The sequence below is a fragment of the Rhinoraja longicauda genome, chromosome 10, assembly GCF_053455715.1.
Source record: "Rhinoraja longicauda isolate Sanriku21f chromosome 10, sRhiLon1.1, whole genome shotgun sequence".
Taxonomy (NCBI): domain Eukaryota; kingdom Metazoa; phylum Chordata; class Chondrichthyes; order Rajiformes; family Arhynchobatidae; genus Rhinoraja; species Rhinoraja longicauda.
The window spans coordinates 5,664,632-5,689,696 of record NC_135962.1 but is presented as its reverse complement, the minus strand read 5'-3'; the positions used below and the strand labels follow the sequence as shown (position 1 = coordinate 5,689,696).

At 44.5% G+C, this 25,065-nt stretch overlaps 1 protein-coding gene across 6 annotated transcripts in view; it reads left to right on the top strand.

Moving 5' to 3' along the window:
• Positions 1-25,065, top strand: part of wdr21 (WD repeat domain 21) — an 80,114-nt gene that overhangs the window by 38,566 nt on the left and 16,483 nt on the right. For 5 of the 6 annotated variants that reach the window (XM_078407056.1, XM_078407057.1, XM_078407058.1 and 2 more), the window contains 7 exons: positions 1,419-1,573; positions 5,113-5,195; positions 7,688-7,784; positions 11,420-11,566; positions 18,174-18,223; positions 20,467-20,546; positions 24,968-25,063. In XM_078407056.1, coding sequence (XP_078263182.1) covers positions 1,419-1,573; positions 5,113-5,195; positions 7,688-7,784; positions 11,420-11,566; positions 18,174-18,223; positions 20,467-20,546; positions 24,968-25,063 — 708 coding nt within the window. Of the gene's footprint in view, positions 1-1,418; positions 1,574-5,112; positions 5,196-7,687; positions 7,785-11,419; positions 11,567-18,173; positions 18,224-20,466; positions 20,547-24,967; positions 25,064-25,065 lie in introns of those variants that run through there. The other variant, XM_078407062.1, reaches the window with a different exon arrangement.

Sequence of the window (25,065 nt, the reverse complement as noted above, 5' to 3'; positions counted from 1 at the left end):
TCTGAAGAAGGGTCTCCAGCCGAAACGTCACCCATTCCTATCCAGAGATACTGCCTGTCCTGCTGAGTTACTCCAGCATCCTGTGTCTATCTGCGGTGTAAACCAGCATCTGCAGTTCCTTCCTACACAAAGGAATGGAGTTGGCAGAATCTGATAAGAAAGGAAGGTGAGGTGTGAAATGTAGAACCAAAGGGAGGGATGGCAGGTAGATGAGAAAAGAAAGGGTAAGGAAGAGGCCTTAGGGATGGGTTTTGGGCAGGAAGGCAATAGGGGAGAGGAAAAGTGGAACTTACTTTAAGCAATAAACAAACATTTTTGCAGGATTTCTGGTTCATCAATATTACATCTATTAAATTGGTCAGACATTGCTGGTTTCAAACCTTTAGTAAAGTTGATTTTTTTGGTTATCTTCCATGAATCCTTTCAGTCAGAACAAAAGATCTAACACATTCCCCAATTCAAACTGATCTACTAATATTTTAGAAAATCACAGCGCTGGAGGCACTCAGTGCGTCAGGCAGTATCTGCGGCAGAAATGAACTGACACTGTTTCGGGTCGGGCCTCTTCTTCAAACTTTGAACCTTTCCAGCCCCTCCAGAGTTCGCCTGGCCCACTGATTTCCCCCAGCATTTTGTGTTTTCTCGGTCTGAAGAAGGGTCTCAACCCAAAACATCACCCATTCCTTCTATCCCGCGATGCTGCCTGTCCCGCTGAATTACTCCAGCATTTTGTGTCTAACTTTGTGTCTTACTCAAGATTCCAGCATCTGCAGTTTCTTGTGTCTCCATTTTAGATTTTTTAGATTTAGATTTAGAGATACAAGGCGGAAACAGGCCCTTCGGCCCACCGGGTCCGCGCCTCCCAGCGATCCCCGCACATTAACACTATCCTACACACACTAGGCACAATTTTTACATTTGCCCAGCCAATTAACCTACATACCTGTACGTCTTTGGAGTGTGGGAGGAAACCGAAGATCTCGGAGAAAACCCACGCAGGTCACGGGGAGAACGTACAAACTCCATACAGACAGCGCCCGTAGTCAGGATCAAATCTCTGGCGCTGCATTCGCTGTAAAGCAGCAACTCTACCGCTGCGCCACCGTGCCGCACGATTTTACTGCTATAATTTACACTGCCCAGACCAAGCCTCATTCCCTGCTCTTCATGTGTGCTGACTTGGCTCTGTCCAGCCAGAATTAATGCTGGAACAAGGAGTTGTGCAGTACAGTGGTCCCTATCGTCAATGAGCGCATCAGTGGGTCAGCACCCAGGCTTGGGAGGCATCCAAACTGAAGGGGGGAACTTCAGCAGATTGGTGCCGGCAGTTGTAACGTCTGCAACCAAAGTGCAGGCCCAGCCTAGTGATGAGCATGATATTGTGTAAAGTGTAACATGTTCTCTTTTCATCTATCTAGAGCTACCTGGATTCTACTATGATCGAGAAAAGGACAGATATTTTAGGCTATTACCCGGACATAACAATTGTAATCCTCTTACTTGGGAGGCAATTAATAAAAGGGAAATGGAAGAAAAGCGATTGAAGATGTTGGAGGAGGATGCTATTAATACGGTAATCCTCGTCTACTTAGAATTTTACAAATGGACTGCAGGTAGTACTGTTAAAACATCAGAAATTGAATACAGAGAGCAGCAGCCGCCATGCTGGAGAAAAATCTATTTTAAGAAAAAGTGGGAAAAGTTGTTCTTCTACTAGTGTAGAAAATACTTGATTGAGAAAGCAGGAAGCGGAGCGAAGCGGATGTCTGATTGGCTGAGCAAGAGACAGTAGTGAATAAAAGGAAGGCAATGTGCAGCGAAGCAGATGTCTGATTGGCTGAGCAAGAGACAGTAGTGAATAAAAGGAAGGCAATGTGCAGCCGAGCGGCCTGTTGGGAGCGGCGGCCATGTTGAGACGAAGTGCCATGTTGAGGAAAAATGCAATTTGCAACTTAACTCGATGGGCTCTGGCGAAAAGGGCTGAGGAAAAACATAGAAACATAGAAAATAGGTGCAGGAGGAGGCCATTTGACCCTTCGAGCCAGCACATTGTGATCATGGCTGATCATCCACAATCAGTAACCCGTGCCTGCCTTCTCCCCATAACCCTTGATTCCGCTGGCCCCTAGAGCTCTATCTAATTCTCTTTTAAATTCATCCAGTGAATTGGCCTCCACTGCCCTCTGTTGCAGAGAATTCCACAAATATCTTCTGTGGCAGAAAATTCCACAAAGAGTGCCAACCTGTCAAGCCCAGAGCAGGGATTAAATTGAAAAGCAGAACAAAAAAGGTAATAACCTCTGAGTTGCTGCCTGAGCCACTAGCAAATTGGTGCAGGGTCAAGAAGATTAAAGAGTTGAATGCGTGGCTCGGAGATTGCTGTGGGAGGTGGAGGAGGACCAGACTCCACTTGAACCCTGCTGGGATCAGTGTCCTGGCAAACCGCATAACGAGGGCTGTAGATAGGGATTTAAGCTAAATAGTGGGGGGTGGAGGGAGGGGAGGATGTAGTTAAAGGGAAGAAGAGTGCAGGAGTGGCTACTGAAATCTCTAGTAGTAATAGGACAGAAAGTTTAAGAAGGGATAAGAGTCTAAGGTAAGGCAATTCTGTTGTTCAAGAAGGGAGTAAAGCAAAATAGGGGGATCTATATGCTGACTTCCTTGAGGGTTAGTAAGTTAGCCTGACTTCCTTGAGGGTTAGTAAGATTTTAGAGTCCGTTATGAAAGATGTGGTTTCCAAGTACTTAGAAGCACATGATAAAATAGGCCGAAGTGAGAATGGTTTTATGAAGGGAAGATCGTGTCTGACAAATCTGTTGGAATTCTTTAAGGAGGTAAATAGCAGAATAGACAGTCAGTACATGTCGTTTACCTGGATTTTCAGAAGGTCTTTGACAAGGTGAGACTGCTAAGTAAGATGAAAGCCCATGGTATTAGAGAGAAGATACTAGCATGGATATCAGGTTGGCTGAATGGCAGAAGACAGTGGCAATAAAGGGGGCTTTTACTGGTTGGCTGCCAGTGGTTCGCGGTGTTCCGCAGGGATCGATGCTGAGGGCGCTACTCTTCACGTTGTATATTAATGACCTGGATGAGGGGATTGAAGGCTTTGTGGCCAAGTTTGTGGATGATACGAAAATAGGTGGAGGGGCAGGTGGTGTAGAGAAAGCAGGGACTCTGCAGAAGGACTTGGACAGGTTGGGAGAGCAGGCAAAGAAGTGGTAGATGGAATACAGCGTGACAAAATGAGCGGTCATGCACTTTGGTAGTAGGAATAAAGGCGTAGACTGTATTCTAAATGGGGAGAGGATTCAGAAATTGGAGGTGCAAATGGACTTGGGATAGCTGGTGCTGGATTCCTGAAAAGGCTAATTTGCAAGTTGACTTGGTAGTAAGGAAGGCAAATACAATGTTAGCATTTATTTAGAGAGGACTAGAATATAAAAACAGGGATATAACGCTGAGGCTTTATAAGGCACCGCAAAATGGAGTAACTCAGCAGGTCAGGCAGCATCTAGGAGAGAGGGAATGGGTGACGTTTCGGGTCGAGACCCTTCTTCAGTCTGAAGAAGGGTCTCGGCCCGAAACGTCACCCATTCCCTCTCTCCTAGATGCTGCCTGACCTGCTGAGTTACTCCAGCATTTTGTGATACCTTCGATTTGTACCAGCATCTGCAGTTATTTTCCTACACTTTATAAGGCACTGGTCAGGCCGCATTTTGAGTATTGTGAACGATTTTGGGCCCCATATCTGAGGAGGGATATGCTAGCATTGGAGAGGGTCCAATGGAGGTTTACAAGAATGATCACTGGGATATTTGGGTTAACGTATGATGAGTGTTTGACAGCTCTAGACCTGTAATCGTTGGAGTTTAGACGGGTGAGGAGGGGCCCTCTTTAAAACTTACAGAATAGTGAACTGCCTGGATAGAGTGATGGTGGAGAGGACGTTTCCACTAGTGGGAGAGTCGAGGACCAGAGGGCGCAGCCTCAGAATAAAAGGACGTACCTTTAGAAAGGAGATGAGGGGGAATTCATTGCCACACACGGCTGTGGAGGCCAAGTCAGTGGGGATTTTTAAAGCAGAGAATGGCAGGTTCTTGATTAGTAAGGATGTCATAGGTTATGGAGAGAAGGCAGGGGGATGGGGTTGAGAGGGAAAGCTAGATCAGCCATAATTGAACGGTGGAGTAGACACGCTGGGTCGAATGACCTAATGCTGCTCCGATGGGTTATGAACACATGATTCCATAACTCGATTGATGAATTAGGGATCTCTATTTGTATTATATAGGCCAAAACGGTTCTAACATGATTTCTATTGAAAAGTAGAGAACTGCTTAAAAGTTACTTTGAAAATTGACAAGCAGGAAAAGCGTCATCTAGGAATAATGTCTCCCACATTTCCATGTAAGCTCGCCGCAGTAATCAAACACCATTCCAAACACTCCAAAGACGTACAGGTATGTAGGTTACTTGACTGGGTAAATGTAAAAATTGTCCCTAGTGTGTGTAGGATAGTGTTAATAGTGTTAGTGTGCGGGGATCCCTGGGCGGCGCGGACTTGGTGGGCTGAAAAGGCCTGTTTCCGCGCTGTATATATATGATATGATATGATTGTCTCGTAAGAGCGCAGTCTAATCAGTTTTGCCGCCCATGTTCATTGAAATTGACAAGAATCGCTTCTATTGATGCTTATTAAATAATGTGACATATAGCCGTTAACATTTTTAGCTTCAGTAACAAAATGAAACTTGTAGCTATTAAAAGTTTTGCCTTTATTTTTGAAAAAGCTCTGCTAGACCCTAATCCCCTTTCCCCCATTGACGCAATTGTCTTTGTAAAGCAATTTTCTACAACACAAGGTTTCTTTGGAACACAGCTAGTATGTTATAGCAGAACAACCTGTATTTGATACTACAGAGCTATGATGCTTTTACCCTAGTTATTCTTTCATGATTTCTGGACCACTAACTGTACTCTGGTGTTAAGCCCAGTGCTCCCCGAATACCTGAATTAGTCTCACGAATTACTTACTAATTAACTAAGCATGCTTAAATCTTGTGTGACTGCCAATGAAGTCTGATCACCAGTGTGCTAACTTTTAAACAGAGGGTCGCTCGAATGGGTATGAACTTCATTGCACTTGTACGGAAAAGGGATTGCGGACTAATGAACTTCCAATCATATTACCAGTAAGTGCGTTATAATTTTATTACAATCCCCATTTTCCCCTTTTACTGCTTCCCCTCCCTATATTTTATTTAATATACTAATTTTCTCATTGAACACAGAGAGCGGCACGGTGGTGCAGCGGTAGAATTGCTGCCTTATAGTGCCAGAGACCCGGGTTCAGTCCAGACCACGGCCTCTGTCTGTACGGAATTTGTACGTTCTCCCTGTGACCTGCCTGGGTTTTCCCCAGGTGCTCCGGTCGGCACGGATTCAGTGGGCCGAATGGCCTATGACCGCGCTGTATCTCTAAAGTAAACTAAACTAAACTAAACAGAGGCCATTTGGCCTATTTAGATTATGACAGCTTCTAGGGTAATCCAATCACCTCAATTTATTGCCCTGAACCTATTCTCTCTGACATATCCATCAGTTCCATCCTAAGCCTCTAACCATTGTTGTAAATGTTGAGTATTGCACAATGATTTAATAAATACCGAACCAATTTGCGTTCATTTAAGGTGCCTCACAGGAATGACATCAAACTAAATTTGACACTGAACTGCACAGAGTTATTATGGAAGATTACAAAAGCTTAGCCACAGCTTTGGATGTTATAATGTGCTATAAAATAGAAACATGTGACAATAGAGCTGCTGCCTTACAGTGCCAGAGACCCGCATTAGATCCTGACCATGGGTGCTGTCTGCATTGTGCGTACGTTTGGACGTACTTCCTGTGACTGCGTGAGTTTCCTCCAGGTGCTCCAGTTTCCTCCCACTCTCCAAAGATGTGCAGGTTTGTAGGGGGTTAACGTGGAGCTGGTGTGCGGACGATAAATGCTCGGTGTGGACCCAATAGGCCGAGGGACCTGTTTCCGTGCTGTATCTCTAAACTAAACTAAATATTGGAAACAGGGGTTTAGGGAGCATTTTCATTGTTTCATAACTTGGCAGTTGAAGGCCTGGGATTTGTCAGGAGGAATGTTAAAGAGGCCAGATTGAAGAGAAATGACTGAGAACAAAAATATTGAGAGACAGCTTTACTGGGAACCAAAGTAGGGAAGGAAACATATAGGTCATGTGTGAATGGGGCAATGTTTCTTCGGATTTTGGCAGCTAAACCTCAGTTGGCATCAAGGTTGTAGAGGGTCAGTACGGGAGGCCGAGGATGTATTGCAGTAACCCCGACAGAAAAAGGCATGGATGAGCCAAGATACAGTATGTGACTGGTGAATATATAACACTGACATTGTGAACAGTCAGGGTTCAGTCTCTCAATTGCAAGGGCAATAGGTGGCGTTGGAAAACAAATAGAACGCCAGATGCTAGAATATGAAATAAAATGTTTGCCAGTCAAGCAGCATCCATGGAAAGAGAAACCAGTTAACGATTTGAAATGGCGCTGCTTCCTCAGAACTGCAGGAAGATTTATTGATACTTTATTCTCACATGTACTTGGTACAGTGAAATTCTTTGTTTTGCATGCAATATACAAGTATGCAAAGAGTCACTACATACAGGGTGCCGACAAGTCCAAAAACATCATTCCACGTACAATCTTGCCTTCCAGTGCAGCCCATACGGAACCTTATCAAAGGCCTTGCTGAGATTTAAAAAAAGACAGCATCTATTGCCCTGCCCTCCAACGGTTTCTCACGCACAAAAACATGTTGATTATCCCTAATCAACCCTTGTCTTCCCAAATGCATGTCAATCTTATTCCTCAGAATCTTCTCCAGTAACTTTCCTATCACAGGTGTGAGGCTTACTGGTCTATAGTTCCCAATTTTTTCTTTGCTGCCCTTAAATAGAGGCTCAACATTAACCACCCTTCAGTCGTCCGGCACCTCACCCGTGTCTACCGATAATTCATATATCTCGGCCAGGGCTCCTACAATTTCTTCTCGAGCTTCCCACAGTGTCTTTGGATATATCTGATCAAGCCCTGGTAATGTATCTGCCCTTGTATGTTCTGGGGCGTTCAGCATCTCCTCGACTGCATACAGACTATCCTCAACTTATTGCCATTCATTTTTCCACATTTCCTTGCCATCTTGTCCTTCTCTGCAATAAAATGGGGGAGAAAGTTTGAGGACATTGCCCATCTCCTGCAGCTCCACACATAGATGACCACTTTGTATTTTCTCTCCATATACCCTTTTTCCCTTAATATATTTACCAAATTTCCTTGGATTTCCCTTAATCTTCTTTGCCAGTGCTATCCCATGCCCTCTTTTTGCCCTCCTGTTTTCCTTCCTAAGTATGCTCCTCAATCCCTTATACTCACTTCAGGGATACACTTGATCCCAGTTGCCAATACCCGATTCGTATCTTTTTTTCGAACAAAAAGCCTCAATTTCTCTCCTCATCCTGCTTACGATTTGCAAAACAAATCCTTGATCGGAAGTTCATTCAAAAAGGGTTTTGTATTATTGATGTTTTACAATAATCTTTTTGCACAATTTTTCTTTTCCCCACCCCCACTGTGTACACACGACAAACACCACCTACAGGCTTGTTCATGAACTCAAAATCAGTAGGATGAGAAGGAATAAGCTCACGGTTCAAAGTTCAGATTCTTCCATCACGAGTAATTTCAAAATGATTTTGGTAAGTTTGAGAAATGAAATTAATGTTTTTGCACGCAAGTTCATCGGTGTGTGATAATTGTACTGTTGCTGGTATGATGATATATGAAATGGAGCAGACAGAATTCTGCTCCACTGCCTCGTAGCATGAGTCGAATTGTAGATCAGCCTTTTTCTCTGTAAATATCAATGGTGCACTTATTGATGTTGGGCTTCCCTGTGTCATAATTTCATTGTTGATGTTGGAATTCAGTGCAAGGGAATCAAAAATCAATCGTAGTTCCTGAAATCTTTTCCAGCAGTCATGTATATGATTTTTAGTTCATTTGAATGATGCAAAAGGTTGTCAGTAGTGTTCCACTGGAAAGCAGAAAATGCATATTCATGTAACAAAGCGTCTCCCAGTTTACAAAAAAATCCCTGGCTTATTGAAATCTGAGTTTTTCCAAATTTTCTCATAAATCTTTAACCATTTTTCAAGATAGGAAAGTTAGTTCCAAAAATGCAAACATCTGTGGAAAGCGGTGTTGCAGCTAATTAATTTTTAAGATGGCTGCTCTTCAAAAGCTGCTCATGTCACCACCCTGGAGTAATCAAACAGATAGCAGGATCTGAAGACGGGTCTCGACCTGAAACGTCACCTATTGCTGCCTGGCTCGCTGAGTTACTCCAGCTTTTTGTGTCAAACTTCGGTTTAAACCAGCATCTGCAGTTCCTACAGGCACAATTGTTTAAGAATGCAGATGCTGAAGGGTCTCAACCCGAAACGTCACCCATTCCTTCTCTCCCGAGATGCTGCCTGACCCGCTGAGTTACTCCAGCATTTTGTGAATAAATCGATTTGTACCAGCATCTGCAGTTATTTTCTTATACTATATATATGCTGGTTTACAGTGGAGGTCATAATTAGGAGATTTGCTTTGGAAACTGACAAGGCTATCTCTCTTCTATTGCCATTTGTAAAGTACTTTATGAAACAACGTGATGTCCATTGATGCTTAAGGCCATCAAAACTAACCATTTGATCTGGGACATTCTGATTCTGTACCATTGTAACTATAGTGGGGAAGACGATAGACAATAAAAATGCAGATGCTGGAATCTTGAGCAAAACACAAAGTGCTGAGGAGCTCAGCAGGTCAGGTGACATCTGGGGTGGGAATGGATGGGTGACATTTTGGGTTGGGTCCCTGCTTCAGTCTGATAAGAGTAGATGGGGAGAAAGATGCAAAAGAAAGACGGGGCAGGACAAAGCCTTGCAAGTGATAGGTGATGCAGGTGAGGGGGGTTTGATTGTCAGATGGATGGAGTAAGTGACAAGGTTTAGAGGTGAAAAGGAGACACGGTTTCAAGGTCAAGGTTTCAAGGTCAGTTTATTGTCACATGTAGCAATTAAGGTACAGTGAAATTCGAATTACAATGGTATCAGATAGGACGAGGAGAGGAGTGAAATGTAAAGCCGGAGTAAGGGATATGGGTGGAAGGGGATGGAAAAAGGGGAACAAAGGAGAGAATATAGAAGCAAGGAACTGCAGATGCTGGTTTACCAAAGAAAGACACAAATTATTGGACTAACTCGGCGGGTCAGGTAGCATCCCCAGAGCACATGGATGGGTGACATTTTGGGTCAGGACCCTTCTTCAAACTTGATTGGTGACATTTCTTCATCAAGCCATGTTCGCCAGGGATGCTGCCTGATCCGCTGAGTTATTCCAGCATTTTGTGTCTTTCCCTGGGAATAAAAGGAAAATGGGGGACTCGGGCTTGGGAGTTGAGTTCACCACAGAAGGGAAAGGAGTAGGGTGACGGTGCTGGAGGGGGGGGGGGCAGTTTGGGAGATGATTGGAGAAATAGGAGCATACAGGGTGGGGAAAAAGACGTGGGAAAGAAAGAGGGGGTAGGGAGGGTATTAGTTGAAGACGGTGAATACACTGAACATTTCGTTGGGTTGTAAGCTTCCCAAACAGAACATGGGGTGTGGTTCTCCAGTTTGACTGTGGCCTCACACTGACAATGGAGGAGGCCAAGTACAGAAAGGTCAGTATGGGATCGAGAACAGGAAGGGAAATTAATACAAACGTTTGTGTTAATCAACCCTTTGAAGAAGGGTCCCGACCCAAAACGTTTACCCTCCTTTTACTCCAGAGATGGGAGTGTGCTAGTGCACACATTTCTGAAGGTTCACCGAAAATACTGTGAAACAGCAACCAGAGCAAACAAGGTGTTGGGAAAAGATTCACTTTCCTACATCAATCTCTGAACTGGCTGGATACAATTGCAATGAGAGAATTATCAGTCAAAATAATTTGTGGTATAAGCACATGTTCCCTTCTAGGCACCAAGTCTACAGTATTGCACTCTACGATCATGGTTTTTGGAGCCTTCCTAGGTCACTAGTTTAGTTTAGAGATACAGAGCGGAAACAGGCCCTTCTACCCACCGAGTCCCCGTACACTAACACAGAGATCCCCTTACACTTAACATCCAACACACTAGGGACAATTTACAATTTTTACCAAGCCAATTAACCTACAAACCTGCACGTCTTTCTAATGTGGGAGGAAATCAAAGATCTCGGAGAAAAGCCACGCAGTCACAAGAAGAACATACAAACTCCGCACAGACAACGCCCATAGTCAGGATTGAACCCAGGTGTCTGGCGCTTTAAGGCGACAACTCTACCACAGCGCCATCGTGTCGTCCAATTTGCATTAAAGTGGCACTTTGCTGCAAAGTTGTTGCTAAAGTAGCCCAATTTGCACTAATTTGCAGTAAAGTGGGAATTCGTCTTGAGATTTCTACATCCTTTCCAAAACCTCAGTAGGAGGCTAAAACAGATATTATACACAATGACAATTATGGCCTCGCCAAAGTCTTGTTGAAAGATACATACTACTTTTGTTCCTCAAATAGAAAGTTTTGGACGGCAGGAAGTCAAATTTAAAATAGAAATTGCGATAAATATTCAGCAAATGAGCTAGTATCTGAAGAAAGAAAAACAAGAGTTCATATTTCTAACCAATGGTCTTTCACCTGTTCTGGTGAAAGATTATTGAAACATGATAATATAATAGACAATAGACAATAGGTGCAAGAGGAGGCCATTCGGCCCTTCGAGCCAGCACCGCCATTCAATGGCTGATCATTCTCAATCAGTACCCCGTTCCTGCCTTCTCCCCATACCCCCTGACTCCGCTATCCTTAAGAGCACTATCTAGCTCTCTCTTGAATGCATTCAGAGAATTGGCCTCCACTGCCTTCTGAGGCAGAGAATTCCACAGATTCACAACTCTCTGACTGAAAAAGTTTTTCCTCATCTCCGTTCTAAATGGCCTACCCCTTATTCTTAAACTGTGGCCCCTTGTTCTGGACTCCCCCAACATTGGGAACATGTTTCCTGCCCCTAACGTGTCCAACCCCTTAATAATCTTATACGTTTCGATAAGATCTCCTCTCATCCTTCTAAACTGATCTATTTATCACTTAACTGCTGCCTGATGTGTTGTATTTTTCCAACATTTTTCGCTTGTATATGATCAATTGCTGAATTTTTGCATGAATGTACAGTCTGGTGTTAGAATCACTGCAATTATTCAGTTGTCGGACACTAGATCTAAACCATCCCTATAGTTAACAGTTGTACTCTGTGCTTCACAGGCAGATACCAATTGTGAGCGGATATTTGTTGTAAAAATTGCTGAAACCGGCTACAAATATGGAATTGTGAATCTGGACGGATGTACGAAAGGATCCGGCCTGATTTCTGTGTCTTTGTGTGACAATTCGTACTCTACATTTCGCAAGGTTTGTTGCCACATTTTATTTGTGTTAAAATAAATAATTGAAAAGCAATTTTGTAACTTTAGAAGCTTGCCTAATGGTCTGAAGTAGTCTCTCATTTCTTTCCCCTGCTCATAACAAGGGAGGAAGGGTGAGGAAGAAATAGATTCTTTTTTCCCCTCTCTATAGCTTTCATACTTGATATCTTTCCCAGCCACCATGTTGATCTTCAGATTTATCCTGGGACTCTGACCTCTACTGATAAAGTTCATTCTCACACAATCACAATCACAATAAAACTTTATTAGCCAAATATGTTTTGCAACATACAAGGAACTTCATTTGCCATACAGTCCTAAAAAGCAACAGGACACACAAAATACATTTTAACATGAACATCCACCACAGTGACTCCTCCACATTTTTCACTGTGATAGAAGGTGAAAAAAAAGTTCAATCTCTCCCTTCTTTGTCCTCCAGCAGTCGGGGGCTCTAACCTTCCATTGACGGGATGATCTTAATCCCGTAGCCGGCGACGAGCCTTCCACGTCGGGGCGATCAAGCTCCTTCATCGGGGGGGTTCTCAGCTCCCCTACGCCGGCAATCTACCCCGGGTCGGGAGCAGTCGAACCTCGTGCAGCTTTTGGAGCTCTTCCTATAGTGAACTTCTGTGACCAACATTGTTTGTTCAGTCCCATCCACTGTGTCACCTGCTGATCAGTAAAACATACACCGAACTTCCAGGCAGAAGTGGCTCATTCAGCACAACCTGTTCCTCAAGAAGCTCCTCCCAGCCTTGATTTCTGCAACACCAGCCTGGTCCTCTCTTCCTCTTGGACTTATGTATTCAAATAGGCTTTCCTTGAGATACCTTTGCTGGTTGCATCAGTTGTTCCATATTTCAATTCTCCCATGGGTAATGATATTTCTTCTACATTTTTCAGTGAATTTATATATAATAAAATTCCTTCTCTCTTTTCCCAATCCTTTCTCATTCCCTCCCTTTTTAGATGCTTCCCTTGCCCCCATCCTCAAAGTATGCAGAAGACAGCTATGATGACAAATTATGAATTGTCTGGTTCCTCCTCTATCCTCCCTTGCAAGCAAGCCACTTTCGACCAGTATCAGTTCATTGGAAAGATTAGAGTATCTGCCAGGCTTATGCCTCAGGCTTTTCCCTTTTTACTCAGTTAATAGGATCTAAGAGTACTGGAGTTATGATCTCATCACCCTTCATTGATAACGCTATCCAGTGTGACTCACTAGTCTTTCCCAATGGTCCTACAGGTTTTCACCCTTAATGTAATAATTCAGTTGCCTTACCCATGTTACTGTTGAATTTGTTTCCAACACCCTTTAAAGGCAGTGCACATCGTAAGATGTGCTCTGTTCATATGAAAGCATTCTCCCCTCGGGCTCTTGGCCAGTCCGTTTCCTGATTTCCAACCCTTTTGACATGAGAAACAATTCCTCCTTATTCACTATCATAAGAAATAGATGCAGGAGTAAACTATTTGGTGTCTTCTGCCACCTGTCATTCAATAGCTCTGGGCTGATCTTTTACCTTGCTCTTGATTATCTGCACTAATCCCATATCCTTTCATTTCCTTCAATATCTAAAAAAAATTGTAATAATTTTTTTAATTATACTCCATAAATGAATTTCCACTCTCTGCTTGAATCACCAAGATTCTGGGGAAATAAATTTCTTCTCCTCTCTGTCCCAAGTGGCTGACCCTTTACGTTGAGGCAAAAACAACGACCACCCAGAGACATTTCAACCAGCCTGCTCTGTCAAGCCCCACAAAAAAATATTGAAGATTCAGGAAATTACCACTCCCTCTTCTAAACTCCAGAATACAGGCACAATCTACATACTGTCGATAAACACAAAATGCTGGAGTAACTCAGCGGGACAGGCAGCATCTCTGGATGGAAGAAATGGGTGACGTTCAGAAGAAGGGTCTTGACCTGAAACATTACCCATTCCTCCTATCCAGAGATACTGCCTGTCCTGCTGAATTACTGAAGCATTTTGTGTCTACGGTGTAAACAGTGATACAGTGAGGGAACAGGCTCTTCGGCCCAACTTGCCCACACAGGCCAACGTCCCAGCTCCACTAGTCGCACCTACCCGCGTGTGGTCCATATCCCTCCAAACGTCCTTTCCATGTACCTGTCTAATTGTATCTTAAACGTTGGGATAGTCCCTGCCTTAACTACCTCCTCTAGCAGCTTGTTCCACACACACTCCACCCTTTGTGTGAAAAAGTTACCCCTCAGTCTCCTATTAAATCTTTTCCCCTTCACCTTAAACTAATGTCCTCTGATCCTCGATTCCCCTACTCTGGGCAAGAGGCTCTGTGCATCTACCCGATCTATTCCTCTCATGGTTTTATACACCTCGATAAGATCATGAAGAAAGCCTGAGGCACAAGCCTGACAGATATTCTAATCATTCAAATGAACCAAAATTGGAGGCAATATCCAGTTTTCGTCTCAAGGGTCCTATGTAATTGGAGAGCTTGTTCAATGCACCATCAGCCTTCCTTTTTATTGCAAAATTAGCATATTATCTGCCAGTAATTTGTATGCAAGACACCTAGCTCCCCCTGAGCTCCCACCTTTTACGACATCTTAGTGTTTCAAAGGTACTCTCCCTTTCCATTTTTTTTTACCAAAGCGAATGACCTCATATTTTGCCACTAGGCATTTAATCTGCCATGTCCTTGCCCACTCAATTATATAATCAAAAATCTTCATGGTTTTTAAACTTCTAAATCCCCAATTCCCTTCCAATGCAAAGGAGGGTATCCCATTTGCTTGGTCTTCTCCACAAACCTCAAACACCTCGACTGGTAGATTACCAGTACATTTCTTATGCCCCTCGTACGGCAATCATCTTTCATAATGTGTGGCGTTCCATTTGTTTGCTTGCCTTACAGACTTGGGCGTGAATACTGCTGCCCAGGTCTGTGTTTGAACTCATTGGAAATTTTGCTTTGTGCCTCTCCCAATTTTTCCTTCCAAAAAGGATCACTTAACACTTGAAAAAACTTCCAACTGCCATTTCACCAATCAGTCCTCCTGAAGTCTCCTATCCCCCTACTCTCTGTTCACCGCATTTGCAAGTTTTGTGTCAACTGGAGCTTTTGAAATGATCTCCTATAGTCAAGCCAATATAACAGAAGATGCTGTGGTCCCCTGGTATCTGATTAGCAAACTCTTACCATTCCTTTCTGCTTTGTCTCCTAGCCAGTGTTGTATCCATGTGGCCACAGTGAAACCATACTTAACAATATATCAGAATCAGTATCAGAATTACCTTTATTGTCATCCAAAAAAAAACAAGTCTTTTGGACGAGATTTCGTCACCCACAGTCCAACAGTAAGAGAACATAGAACATTGCAGCACAAGAACAAAACTTCGGCCCATAATGTCTTTGCCGAACATGATGCCAAGACCATCATTTATCTACATGCACATTACCCATATCCTCCCATTCCCTGCATGTCTATATACTTATCCAAAAAAAGGTATTTGTTCACAAAATGCTGGAGTAACTCAGCAGGTCAGGCAGCATCTCGGGAGAGAAGGAATGGGTGACGTTTTGGGTCGAGCCCCTTCTTCAGACCTGAAGAAAGGTCTCGACCCGAAACGTCACCCATTCCTTCTCTCCCGAAATGCTGCCTGACCTGCTGAGTTACTCCAGCATTTTGTGAACAAATACCTTCGATTTGTACCAGCATCTGCAGTTATCTTCTTATACTACTTATCCAAAAATCCTTTTTAAATGCCACTAATACATCTGCTTCAACCATCACCGTCACATTCAAGGCCACAGAAGGGTGTAGGTTTTTGGTTTTTTTTAAACTTGCCCTGCACATCTCCTTTAAACTTCGCCCATCATATATTAAAGGTATGATTAAATATCTAGCATTTGATTTTTACGTCCTGGGAAAAAGGTTCCGACTGTTTACCTTATCTATGCCTCTTATTATTGCATATACGTCTATCAGGTCTCCCTGCAACCTCCGGTGTTCCAGAGAAAAGAATCCAAGTCTGTCCGGCCTCTCCCTGCAACTAATACCCCCTGATCCAGGCATCATTCTGGTGAAACTCCTCTGCGCCCTTTTCCAAAGCCTCCACATCCTTCCTGCAATGGGGTGACCAGAACTGCACGTAATACTCCGAATGCAGCCTAACCAAAGTTCTATAAAGCTCCATCATGACTTCCTGACTCTTGCACACAATGCCCAACCAATGAAAGCAAGCGTACCATATGCCATCGTTACTACTATCTACTTGTGTTACCACTTTTAGGGAGTTAAGGACGGACCCCAAGATCCGTCTGCAAATTAATGCTGCTCAGGGTCATTCCATTAATTTTATATGAGCATTGCAACTCCTCACACTTGCTCAGATTAAACTCCATCTGCCATTTTTCTGTCCATTTCTGTAGCTAATATATATCCCGCTGTATACTTTCACAGACTTCCTCACAGAACGCGACTCCAGCAACCCTTTACCCTGTCGGAGTATGGAAGGAACCCATTCAGCTCATTGGGTCCACACCAGCTCTCGGCATTGTTGTCAGTCCCATTTCCCTGTAAACTATTCTCTCTTGCATTCCTACTCTTCCCTGGTTTAGATTTTAGATTTAGATTTAGAGATACAGCGCGGAAACAGGCCCTTCGGCCCACCGGGTCCGCGCCGCCCAGCAATCCCCGCACATTAACACTATCCTACACCCACTAGGGACAATTTTTACATTTGCCCAGCCAATTAACCTACAAACCTGTACGTCTTTGGAGTGTGGGAGGAAAGCGAAGATCTCGGAGAAAACCCACGCAGGTCACGGGGAGAATGTACAAACTCCGTACAGGCGGCGCCCGTAGTCGGGATCGAACCTGAGTCTCCGGCGCTGCATTCGCTGTAAGGCAGCAACTCTGCCGCTGCGCCACCGTGCCGCCACTCAATACTTTCCTAGCTTGACGACAGTAGGAGCAATTTACAGCAGCCAATTAACCTAATTTAGGTTGCTGGGATGTGGGAGGAAACTGAAGTAGCAGGGTGAAACTCGTAGTCATAGGGGGGACATGCAAACTCCACACAAGCAGCACCAGAGGTCAAGATCAAGCATCAATATGGCCTGTTTCTTCTTCTACACCATAGCTTGGACCTGCTTGTCTCTTCTTCTCTGCCTCAGAAACACTCATGAGTATCCTGCTCTTGAGTATCCTAAACTTGAATATTTTCAACTCTCACGTTATTGGCCTCCCATCTTCTACCAACATAAATCCATGCTTATCCAAAACTCAGCTGCCTGTGTCTTAACTTGCTCCACAACCTGTTCCAACATTCTGCCTGGGTGTGGAATCTGACCATGGGCAGTCAATTGGCTGAAGCCACAGGGAATGCTACAGGTGGTCTGTAATGAAAGGTTTTGAGATCAAGCGAAAGGCCTGGAGAGAGTGGATGTGGAGAGGATGTTTCCACTAGTGGGAGAGTCTAGGAAGGAGATGAGGAGGAACTTCTTTTGTCAGAGGGTGGCGAATTTGTGGAATTCGTTGCCACAGAAGGATGTAGAGGCCGTCAATGGTTATTTTTAAGTCAAGTCAAGTCAAGTCAATTTTATTTGTATAGCACATTTAAAAACAACCCACGTTGACCAAAGTGCTGTACATCTGATTAGGTACTAAGGAAAAAAAAAAAAATGAAACATACAGTAGCACGCAAACATAACAGCACATACAAAACAGTTCACAGCGCCTCCTCAATGAGCCTCAAACGCTAGGGAGTAGAAATAGGTTTTGAGCCTGGACTTAAAGGAGTCGATGAAGGGGGCAGTTCTGATGGGGAGAGGGATGCTGTTCCACAGTCTAGGAGCTGCAACCGCAAAAGCGCGGTCACCCCTGAGCTTAAGCCTAGACCGCGGGATAGTGAGTAGCCCCAAGTCGGCCGACCTGAGGGACCTGGTGTTAGAGAGGTGGGTTAGAAGATTTTTGATGTAGGGGGGGAATGTCCATTTAGGGCTTTATATGTGAATAGGAGGAGCTTGAAGTTGATTTTGAAGTAGAAGTTTAAGGCAGAGAGAGATAGATTCTTGATTAGGACTTGTGTCAGGGGTTATGGGGAAAAGACAGGAGCATGGGGTTAGAAGGTAGAGATAGATCGGCCACGATTGAATGGCGAAGGGCCAAATGGCCTAATTCTGCTCCCATCACTTATGAAGGTTTTATAGACAATAGGTGCAGGAGGAGGCCATTCGGCCATTCAAGCCAGCACCGCCATTCAATGTGATCATGGCTGATCATTCTCAATCAGTTTTGTTTAGTTTAGAGATATAGCATGGAAGCAGGCCCTTCGGCCCACCCAGTTCACGCCGACCTTCGATCACCCGCTCTAACTAGTTCTATGTTATTCCCCGTCATTTCATTCAAAAATTAAAAGTCAGTTTAATCAACACCATAAATGACAACGTTATTTTTAAATTATCTCTGGGTTAACAGTTTGTTTTTTAAAAAAATTCTGTGCAGACTTGAGTGCATTTCAATTCTGATCATTTTATTGCAGATATTGTAAACGAAACAATTGAAATCGTTTAATTTGCCAATTATTCATTTTCAGGGAACGTCAATTTGTTGGGCATCTGTATCTGAAGAAGATTCGCATGTCTTGTATCCTTTTAAAACATATTCAGCTTGATTAAGCAGCCAAACGTGATAATCGTGATGTCTATTGATCTGACCTGCCAGGTCAGTTCTGCGTTTTGCAATGTGAAAGTGTCACTTGCAGCATCAGTCATACATAGCATATTTTTATTTGTTTGGTTTTTAGGATTTACCTTTCAGGTCGGGGCCCTTCCTCAGACTGAATGTTGCCCAGGCCCTCTGAGTTACTCGAGCACTTTGTGCTCTCTTGTGCAGATAGACACAAAATGCTGGAGTAACTCAGCGGGTCAGGCAGCATCTCTGGACAGAAGGAATGGGTGACGTTTCGGGTCAAGATCCTTCTTCAGACTGAGACGGGGACAGGGGAATGAGATATATAGATGGGTCTTAGGAGCAATGAATGGTAAATTTAATGATTTAGGTGGAGATATGTATCAATTCTTGATCTGGTTGGCAACTGAAGCAGTTTATAGAAAGAGATTTTTGCACTTTTATGGGGAGGTGGGAAAATGGGCAGCAAGCAATAGTTGTTAAATGACATCTACACACACCAGCAAGATGCTTTACTTAATAAAAGAACATTGTAGATAGAAATGGGGGTAGGTTCTACCTTCTCCACAATATTGTACGGTGTACGAAAGAACTGCAGATGCTGGTTTAAATCGAAGGTTTAAATTGATGGGTGATGTTTTGGGTCGAGACCCTTCTACAGACTGATGTCAGGGGAATGGGCGATACAGTGATAGAATGTAGTCGGAGACGGTAAGACTGGTGGGAGAACTACGGAGGGTGAGGGGGTGGAGAGAGAGGGAAAGTATGGGCTAATTGAAGTTAGAGAAGTCAATGTTCATTCCGCTGGTGTGTAAGCTGCCCAAGCGAAATATGAGGTACTGTTCCTACAATTTGCGCTGGGCCTCACCGTGACAATGGAGGAGGCCCAGGACAGAAAGGTCAGATTGGGAATGGGAGGGGGAGTTAAAGTGCTGAGCAACCGGGAGATCAGGTAGATTAAGGCGGACTGAGCGGAGGTGTTCAGCGAAACAATCGCCAAGCCAGTGCTTAGTCTCGCCGATATATAGGAGTTGACACCTGGAACAGCGGATACAGTAGATGAGGTTGGAGGAGGTGCAAGTGAACCTCTGCCTCACCTGAAAAGACTGTCGGGGTCCTTGGATGGCGTCGAGGGGGGAGGTAAAGGGGCAGGTGTCAGTGGGATGGGAAGATGAGGGAGGTAAAGGGACAGTGGGATCCCATTAGATGGAAAGATGTGGCCAGTAGTGGAGTCCAACGGGATCCCACTACTGGCCATATCTCCGCATCTCCACCCCTTTCTGCTTTCTGCAGAGACCATTCCCTCTGCAACTCCCTGGTCAACTTGTCCCTTCCCAACAAACCACCCCCTCCCCAGGTACTATCCCCGACAGCCGCAAGAGATGCAACACCTGTCCCTTTACCTTGCTCTCCATCCCATCCCCCTTCCCAGTTCTCCCACCAGTCTTACTGTCTCCAACTACATTCTATCTCTGTACCACCCACTCCCCTGACATCAGTCTGAAGAAGGGTCTCGACCTGAAAGGTCACCCATTCCTTCTCTCCCGAGATGCTGCCTGTCCTGCAATATAGTAGGGTCAAGACTGACCTTTTCCTCTGCCACTTTCCCGCACTGACCACATATATACTTCGTTTAGTTTAGAGATACAGTGCGGAAACAGGCCCTTCGGCCCACCGTGTCTGCACCGACCAGCGATCCCAGCACACTAACACTATCCTACACACACTAGGGACAATTTTTACACTTATAACAAGCCAATTTATCGACAAACCTGTATGTCTTTGGAGTGTGGGAGGAAACCGGAGTACCCGGAGAAAACCCAGGCAGGTCACGGGGAGAACATACAAACTCCGCACAGAACCTGGGTTTCTGGCGCTGTAAGGCAGCAACATCCAAAAAATCCCATCTCATCATTGAGCCTTGCAAAGGCCAAATCTACATTTTAAAAAGGTCTCAACTGCAAGTTCCTCAGTTGTTGGAAGTGAGGAAGGGTAGTAAATGTGTTGCTGTGGACAGACTCATTGTAAATCCATAATAAAGAGGTCAATATCTTGGGGAGCAGAATACAGCTGTACCTCTGAATGACCGCCGGGGTGACTTCAGGGTTAATGTTGATCAATCTGGGAGCAGTTTTCCATGTTAGTCATATGTTGCATGTATTATAATACCAGTAATTTTCCTTAAACCACTGCATCAGGCTTTGTCTTACAGGTCATGCAGACACCTCAGGAAGTATCAGCCTGCTTCCAACGTCAATATTTAGTAATTCAGACATGGGTAGGGATCATTATTGTACATTCATTTGCTGGTAAAGTTATCAATGTAATATTTCCCAAAGCTATTTATCTCTTCAACTGCAATTTTCCTCTTTATCGAATTATTTAGATTATTACAGGCATGATGTCTGGTGAAAATGTCTTTAACGAATGAGAGCAATATGGCTTCCTACATGTACACCAATACCTGTCTGCAGTTTTTAACATCAGCACTAGGTGGACATAAATTTCATCCAAATAAGCATTGAGAAGATGAAATGTGTGCAGTTCAGTCCCAGAATAACTCTGTCATTTTGCCACTATGAGTCTATCTTCACCGCTGGCTCCTGTCTGAGCAACTCTGGTATATTTGACTGAGTTGAGTTTTGTCATCTCATCCTAATTCTGCCTTCTAGGGCCTGGCAGTGGAGCTGCTGTCTTACAGCACCAGAGACCCATATTCGATCTTGACTACAGATGCTTGTCTGTACAGAGTATGAACATTCTAGCCATGACCTGCGTGGGTTTTCTCCGAGATCTTTGGTTTCCTCCCACACTCCAAAGATGCACGGGTTTGTAGGTTAATTGGCTTGGTACAACTGTAAAAAAAAAATGTCCCTAGTGTGTTGGATAGTGTTAATGTGCGGGGATCACTGGTCGATGCAGACTCGGTGGGCCGAAGGACCTGTTTCAGCTCTGTATCTCTAAGACTACCTCTGTAACACAGCTTGACACCACTCCTCGTCTTACCTGCTGAGGTCCTTACTCCAGCCTTTGTTATTTTCAAGCTTGATCATTTCAGAATAGAGCCTGGCCTCCTTCGTTCCATTCTCCACCTGCAAGATCATTCAAAGATCTTCTGTCCCTGTCCCAGCTGGAGGACTGGAAGATTGCAAACAAAAGTATTTAATTTTGAGCTACGGCGTGGATACAAGCCCTTCGGCCCACTGTGTCCACGCCGGCCGTCGATCGTCTATTCACACTAGTCTATGTCATCCCACTTTCGTGTCCATTACAGGCACACTACAGGCAATTTACAGACACTAATTAACCAACAAACCCGCACGTCTTTGGAATGTGGGAGAACATGCAAACTCTGAGGACACCACTTGAGGTTACGATCGAACCCAGGCAAATTCTTTGAGTTTAGTGGAGTAAGAGAAGACCTCATTGAAGCTTATAAAATCCCAACAGGACTACCCAGACTAGACACAGGAAAGGTGCTCCTACTGGAGGGCATGTCCAGAACCAGGAGTCGCAACCTTAGGAATCAAGGCAGATCGTTTAAGTCAAGTCAAGTCAAGTCAATTTTATTTGTATAGCACATTTAAAAACAACCCACGTTGACCAAATTGCTGTACATCTGATTAGGTACTAAGGAAAAAATGAAACATACAGTAGCACGCAAACATAACAGCACATACAAAACAGTTCACAGCGCCTCCTCAATGAGCCTCAAACGCTAGGGAGTAGAAATAGGTTTTGAGCCTGGACTTAAAGGAGTCGATGGAGGGGGCAGTTCTGATGGGGAGAGGGATGCTGTTCCACAGTCTAGGAGCTGCAACCGCAAAAGCGCGGTCACCCCTGAGCTTAAGCCTAGACCGCGGGATAGTGAGTAGCCCCAAGTCGGCCGACCTGAGGGACCTGGAGATAGAGTGATGGGTTAGAAGATTTTTGATATATGGGGGGGGGGGGGGGGGGAAGCCCGTTTAGGGCTTTGTATGTGAATAGGAGGTGGTGAAGAGCAGGGCAGGGCTAGCAGCTTAATGTTCCAGGGTACACGTGCTTCAGCAGCGATAGAGGTGGGGGTAAAAGAGGAGGGGGTGTTGGTCTATTGATTAAGGAGGATGTCCTGGCCCTGGTCAAGGTGACGTTACTGATGGTTCGGTGATTGTTATGTAGGAAGGCACTGCTGCACATGCTGGTTTACACCGAAGTTAGACACAAAATGCTGGAGTGACTCCGCGGGGACAGACAGCATCTCTGGAGAGAAGGAATGGATGACGTTTTGGGTCGAGACCCTTCTTCAGACTGAGAGTGAGGGGAGAGGGAACCCAGAGATGTGGAAGGGCACAAAGAGCGCGCAAGATGTGAAAGGGACGGATAAAAGCAGACGATGATCAAGGAAACGTACAATGATTCATTGTTGGCTGAGGGGAAGATGACAACGAGGCATACAAAGACATGTGGGTTTGTGGGTTACTTGGCTGTTGTAAATTGCCCCTCGTGTGGCTGTGAAAGTAAGATAACATAGAAATAGTGTGAACGGGTAGATAGTTGTCGTGGGATCAGTGGGCCAAAGGGCCTATTTCTACATTGTACGTCTAAATGCATAAATCCATTCCTGCCTGGACATGTTATGGCAGTAGAGCTTTGATCTGAGAGGTGGTTAGTTGCGGGATAACACACCTTTGTCGAGGAGCAACAGTTTTTGCTGTTAGGCATGTGTCTAGCCTTTGTGTTGCAGCTTCACCAGGTTTAGGGTGGCACAGTGGCACAGCGGTAGAGTTGCTGCCTGACAGCGCCAGAGAGCCGGGTTCAAACATGACTACGGGTGCTGACCGTATAGAAACATAGAAGCATAGAAAATAGATGCAGGAGTAGGCCATTCGGCCCTTCGAGCCTGCACCGCCATTCAATATGATCACGGCTGATCATCCAACTCAGTATCCCGTACCTGCCTTCTCTCCATACCCCCTGATCCCTTTAGCCACAAGGGCCACATCTAACTCCCTCTTAAATATAGCCAATGAACTGGCCTCAACTACCTTCTGTGGCAGAGAATTCCACAGATTCACCACTCTCTGTGTGAAAAAAAACTTTCTCATCTCGGTCCTAAAAGACTTCCCCCTTATCCTTAAATTGTGACCCCTTGTTCTGGACTTCCCCAACATCGGGAACAATCTTCCTGCATCTAGCCTGTCCAACCCCTTAAGAATTTTGTAAGTTTCTATAAGATCCCCCCTCAATCTTCTAAATTCCAGCAAGTACAAGCCGAGTCTATCCAGTCTTTCTTCATATGAAAGTCCTGCCATCCCTGGAATCAATCTGGTGAACCTTCTCTGTACTCCCTCTATGGCAAGAATGTCTTTCCTCAGATTAGGAGACCAAAACTGTATGCAGTACTCCAGGTGTGGTCTCACCAATGCCCTGTACAACTGCAGCAGAACCTCCCTGCTCCTATACTCAAATCCCCTCGCTATGAATGCCAACATACCATTCGCTTTCTTCACTGCCTGCTGCACCTGCATGCCTACTTTCAATGACTGGTGCACCACGACACCCAGGTCTCGTTGCATCTCCCCTTCTCCTAATCGGCCACCATTCAGGTAATGGTCTGCTTTCCTGTTCTTGCCACCAAAGTGGATAACCTCACATTTATCCACATTATACTGCATCTGCCATGCCTTTGCCCACTCACCTAACCTATCCAAGTCACGTTGCAGCCTCCTAGCATCCTCCTCACAGCTAACACTGGGAGTGGGAGGGGGAGTTGAAGTGCTCAGCCACCGGGAGATCAGGTTGGTTAATGCCATTGATGGTTTCAAAAGGGACACTGCTGCCAGCCGGAGGATGACATGTTTCTAGATAAGATTTGCAAAATGGCGGCAATGTTTTAAATAGAGTGTATTCTTCCTGGGCTTGATGTGACAAAATTCTACCTGTTGTCAACATTAGTGTCAACATTAATCGCCCACAGCCCCACAGCAGCAGCACAAATCCATCTTGCCAGTCTACCAAATACTTGTTTGTCCGGACTGTACTTAAGTAACCTGGGGAAAACCTGTGTACAGTTCAAGCCTTAACCCCCATGCCATTATATTATGTGCTTCACGTATTAAAGGGAAGCATCCCAAGGCTTTTAATACCACCTTAACACCTAACAACTGTCCTGCTGCCGATTGAGGATCTGTGGACATGCACTGCCAAAGCTCTTTGTTGTGTTCATTGTTAGCTGAGGGGAAGGTGACAACGAAGCCTTCAATCAGTAAGATTTAATCAGGACAGTCAAACTATTTGGAGTACTGTACTAGGATGGGGGAGGGATGGAGAGAGGGAAGCAAAGGTTACTTGTAGTTAGACGTTGTTTGAAACACTGTGTGTGGGATTGGCGGAAGAGAATCAGGTATATTAGCCAAATTCCATCTCATGATGACTTGGAATGCATCCATTTCTATTGGCCCGGATTATATTTGGAGGCCTTGGCTTAGATTACGTGGACTTTGAAGCCCATGCAAATGATAAGGACAGACAAACTTAAGTTGAGAATGCATTGCAGATGAATCTTATAATGGCACCCTCACCAAAAGGACTCGTTGCAATAAATTGCTAATTAAATCAAAAGATATGCAAAATGGTAATGAATAGAAATACAGTTGTTGGGAATGCTGTGAGAAACCTATCAATGTAATCAACACAACATCAATTTTATTGCATTTACAGAGGAACAACCACGAATGCTGTGCAACTTTAAAAGTTCAACGGTTCTGACTTGTGCCTGGTGTTACAACCCACAGGCTGACAAGTGCTTCAGTACAGGT